This window comes from Nanorana parkeri, unplaced genomic scaffold (assembly GCF_000935625.1).
Source record: "Nanorana parkeri isolate BGI_ZX_2015 unplaced genomic scaffold, ASM93562v1 scaffold2953, whole genome shotgun sequence".
NCBI classification, from domain to species: Eukaryota; Metazoa; Chordata; class Amphibia; order Anura; family Dicroglossidae; genus Nanorana; species Nanorana parkeri.
In genome coordinates this window covers 25,301-29,961 of record NW_017309221.1, presented here as the reverse complement: position 1 = coordinate 29,961, position 4,661 = coordinate 25,301, and the positions used below count along the sequence as shown (strand labels likewise).

General features: G+C 50.5%; 1 protein-coding gene across 1 annotated transcript in view; it reads left to right on the top strand.

Moving 5' to 3' along the window:
- LOC108802563 (DNA topoisomerase I, mitochondrial-like) overlaps positions 1-4,261 on the top strand; it is a 29,005-nt gene extending 24,744 nt beyond the window's left edge. Inside the window, exons 15-17 of the mRNA XM_018574420.1 lie at positions 1,926-2,106; positions 3,333-3,540; positions 4,113-4,261. Of these exons, the coding sequence (XP_018429922.1) occupies positions 1,926-2,106; positions 3,333-3,540; positions 4,113-4,215 (492 nt within the window). The 3' untranslated portion in view covers positions 4,216-4,261. The remainder of the gene's footprint in view (positions 1-1,925; positions 2,107-3,332; positions 3,541-4,112) is intronic.
- The last annotated feature ends 400 nt before the right edge of the window (positions 4,262-4,661 follow it).

Sequence of the window (4,661 nt, the reverse complement as noted above, 5' to 3'; positions counted from 1 at the left end):
CCCCCCCCTAGGGTTGCCATTTTTTCTTAAAACGAAACCCGAACACTCTAGGGACGCACGGACATTTTTGGGGGGGATTAAGTCGTGCCTTGTTCATATGTAAATAGCTCCGCCCATTACTATGTAGATATCACAGTTCAGACTATTTTCAGTGGGGGGCAGTAGCCGCTATCTTAATTTTGGTTGCCCCGATCTGCCTGACATCCTGTGTCTGGGTTTCTGCTGCCATGAAACCCGAACACAGCATTCAAAACTCGAACTGTCCGGGTGAATCCTGGACAGGTGGCAACCCTTCCCCCCCCCCTGCTGTTCAGCTGCCCCTGGGAACTCATTGTGGGGATCTGTGGGTGAAGTGTGCTTGCATGGCAAAGCCCGTGCTGCCGATCAGTGGGGACTTCACTGGTTAGGTGCTGTTGTGGGCTTCTGAGCGGGACGTACCTGCCTAACAGTAGCTGGGAAGTTTCTGCTTCCTGTCTGAGCAGGTAAAGGAAAACCTCTTTAACCTCCTCAATACTAACATGTTGCACCCCCTTCCTTTCCAGGCAGTTTTCACTGCTGCAATAGTTTGACAATTAGGCCTCAGTCACACCAGATGCAGTGCGTTCTGGCCGGAACGCATTGCGGCCGGCTCACTGTGTTGTGGGGCAGGAGGGGGCACAGTCTGGTCCGAACAAAATGCTGCAAGCACTATTTTGTTCGAACTGGACCGGACCACAGGCATAATGTGCCTCGCGTTCCTGTGCGGCCGATCGCCCCACAACATAGTGAGCCGGCCGGAATGCGATGCAGTGCGTTCTGGCCAGAATCGGGTTGGAACGCACTGCATCTTGGTGTAAATGAGGCCTTACTCTGGCATGCAATGCCGTACCCACATGCGTTTTACATTAGTTTTTTGGGGACAGAAAGTGGTATTTAAGAACCACTCTTTTTTAATATATATAAAGAGAAAAGACCAACATTTTGGGACGGATTGAATTGACCTTTTATTCTAAAATATGTTTATTATATATTTTCTGGTACTTGATTAGAATTGTCTCCTGGCATAAAACTTTAGGTTGGTATTATATTAAACAGAAGTGTTCAGGGAAAAAGTGATCATGGCTATGTTGAAGCATCATGATTAGTGGCAATAAAATCCCCCCCTACCCCAATCATTGGTGGTCCGTGGCAAACTCACTCCCCCTTCATTGGTGGCTGTTGGTATTTAAACACATATGACCAATGGCGTCCCACTGGGTGACCGCATCAGAGGGGGGCGACACCAAAATGACTGATTTGTCATTTTGGTGTCACCCCCCTCTTAAAAGTTGGGCACTTGGTCATGGACCCGACGGCTGCATGAGAGAGGAGGGAACCCAGCGGCTCCTCCCCTCTTTTCCGGCATCCATCACCAAGATGTCCGCTGGCAGTGAAGTGCACATGTATGCCAAGTGCATACGTAATGACGCGCACACGGGTGACACCCGGCCTGCTGATGTCTTTGCGTGTGAGTAAGCTTTCCTCCAAAAGGTAGGGAACCGACGTGTGCATAGTTTTTATTTATTTTGTTTGTTTTGCCCCTTTTATAAAATTTGAAGCCCGGCTGTACACATTGCACACATTAGTTCAGGGGTGGGTAAACTCTGGTCCAGCTGTGGCGAAGCTACAATCCCATCATGCATCTGTCTCTGAGAGTCGTGGCTGTGAGAATCTTGCAATGTCTCATGGGAGTTGTAGTTCTGGGGGGGGGGCTGAAGTTTCCCCCGCCCCTCCATTAGTGGATAACACTCTCTGTATGTACAGAACATATATGTAAACAGATGTGATCGGCCCTTTTAGGCTTCATGTGGTGATCGCCGGGCTTCAGATAAGTTCCGGGAGTGAGCTTTGGGTATTTGGGGGGACACGAGGCTTCAGATGCTAATGACATGCGTTTTATTTTACAGATTGATGCAAAGGAGGAGCAGCTGAAGGAAGCAAAGAAAGAGCTGAAGAGAGCTAAAGCTGACCATAAGCAATGTCAAAACGACAAGACAAGGAAGTACGAGCTGCTTATGTCACCTCCTCATAACGCAGAACACCGCACACAGGGCCAGTGCACCCTTCACCCTACAGATCAGAGGAAGGGTGCACCATGGCATGCGACTAACAGGATGGTGAAAGTGAGAGAACGCATGCTCCTGGTTTGCTCTGTGGGGGATATTCCCCCGTCTCTTTTCAAGGGATCGTCTATTAAAGCGGACCTTTCCCCAGGGGCGTCCGGAGGCCGGGTGTCACCCGGAGCGGATACCCGGTGACACCCCGCCGTGATGTCATCTTTGTGATGCCTGCTGGCAGCCATCTTGGTGATGGACGCCGGCAGAGAGAGGAGGGGGCGTTCACCCGGTGGGATAAGGTATGCCGCCGGGTCCCCTCCTCTCTCCTGCAACTGTCAGGCTCAGTCCATGAGAGAGTGCCCCGACTTTTCAGAGCTAGTGACACCAAAATGACTGTCAGTCATTATGGTGTCACCCGGGTGTAGGCCGCACCCCCCTTGTGACGCCACTGCCTTTATCCCCTTTGACTAAAAATCACCTCAGCATACAGCCCTGCACGCCGATATGGAATCATCTCACATTCAATAGTTAAAAGATATTTTTCTTTTACTTACAATTACTGTTTTTTCAACTTCCTGGTCCTCTTTGGCATTGGTGATGTAGTCTGTGCCCAAGCATTGCATCCTGGGAAGGTGACATCAGCAGAACATTGCTGGGAAATCTCATCTGTAATCTCACAAGATCTCGGGGAAAGGCATTTTCCTCCCCTGAGATGATGGGCATGGTCACATGTGCCAGAGTTCCAGGAAGTAAAGGGAGATGCATTAATCTGCCCTTAGTAGAAATGGCCGCTGTGAGAAGAATGGGGAGGAAAAGAATACAAAGGAAGATGGGGCTGGAGTCCATCCTTCACACACCACCCAGGGGAAAGGCCAGTATGAACTGTCGGCTCTTCTGGGTCACTCGTGGATCGGCTCACCTATATCCCTGGAAGATGCCAGTGGGGGGATCTCCATGCTGTACTTCCCTACATAAAGGATAAGCGGTTTTCTTTACAGTAAAGTGATTATCCAGTTAACCTTATCTGGTTATTACTATCAGGGGCTCCATTAGAGGGGTTTTGCCTTACTTCCTGTCCTGGTGACCAGACAGGAAGTGATTGAACAACTTCAACAGGGAAACAGAAATAATTCTGACCGAGGTTCCAGTCTTCCCTCCTCACACATTGCTTCCCCTGTACACACGCAAATGACTCTGAGACCTGATTTGGGTTCTGTGGGCCCTATGCAGGGCCACCACCTGCTCTTCTGTACACAGGTAAGTTCTACCTGGCGGTTGTTCAGGCCTCAGCTGGTGCCAGCGATTTCCAGGCCGCACTCCGAGCTCCGCGTTCCTTTTGTTGTTCATTCTTTGTGGTCCTGTTGGGGAGGTTTGCTCCATTGCCCGGCCCTGAGATGGACTGCTGGAGAACGTCTCGGGGTCTAAGACTTCAAGAGCCTGCGTCCTGTGCTCTGCCATTCACAAAGTAGGACTTTTGCTGTGTAAAATCTTTATTTTGTGGATGGACACGGAGGGGCCCCTCCCCTGATATCCCCTATTGCTTGCTGGGAGAGTCGGGGATTTTAGGGGGGCTGCATGTAGTAGAGCCGAGGGCAGCAGTAAGAACCCCCATGGAGGTTCAGAAACGACATTTCATTCTTAATGTGGACACGTTGCTGTGATTTTGGTCCAGATGTAGCCGCAGTCCGTAATCTTGTCTTGGGGGTTTAGGGGGAGGAGAGCAGTCCTTGTCTTATGGAGGAGAGCACTCCTTGTCTTATGGGGGAGAGCAGTCCTTGTCTTATGGAGGAGAGCAGTCCTTGTCTTATGTTTGGGTGAGTATAACTTTATTTTTGCCCGTAGACCAAAACAAGCACTTAACCCTTGCAGTGCTGGGGTAGCTACACTGCACGGGTGAAGAACATTTCTTTCCCAGAGTTCTTTAAATACCCGGACCCCCGGGAGTGTTCTCCATCACCCCGATGACCGGGATTCATCCGGCCCCGATCTAGACCCGGCACAGTCTCCGGTGACCTCCGTTTTATCTTTCATGTCCAGGTGTAAGAAATACGGGGTGCCCATCGAGAAGATCTACAACAAGACTCAGAGAGACAAGTTTGCTTGGGCTATAGCCATGACCAACGAGGACTTTGAGTTCTAGAAGCCATGTTGTGCCAGAAGCCGTCATCTACCTCTCAATGTGCCCCCCCCCATACCTCGGCCTCTTGGGGGTGTCCTCTATAAATGGCCGTTCAGGATGTAATAATACAAGCAGACGTCCTTCATACACCTCATCTGTCACCATGGATGGATTGCACACGGGGAGACCGTCTTCTGATCAGGAACACTCACTGCCTATGTCCACCGTGGCCCCATCTCAGCTTGGTTACAACATGGCTGCCGGCCAGTCATGTGATCAGTCCCTTATAGAAGAGTCGTCGTCCGCGCGGAAAGCAGGGAGCTGCCATTGACCTGATCGGGATCCAATGACTGATCGATACCAGCGGGTGCGAATACTCCTCCCGGTCACCAATGTCTGTGACCGAGTTATGACACTTTCTTTTTTTCTTTTTCGGTTTCCCCGATTTATTGAATTGCACTGATACC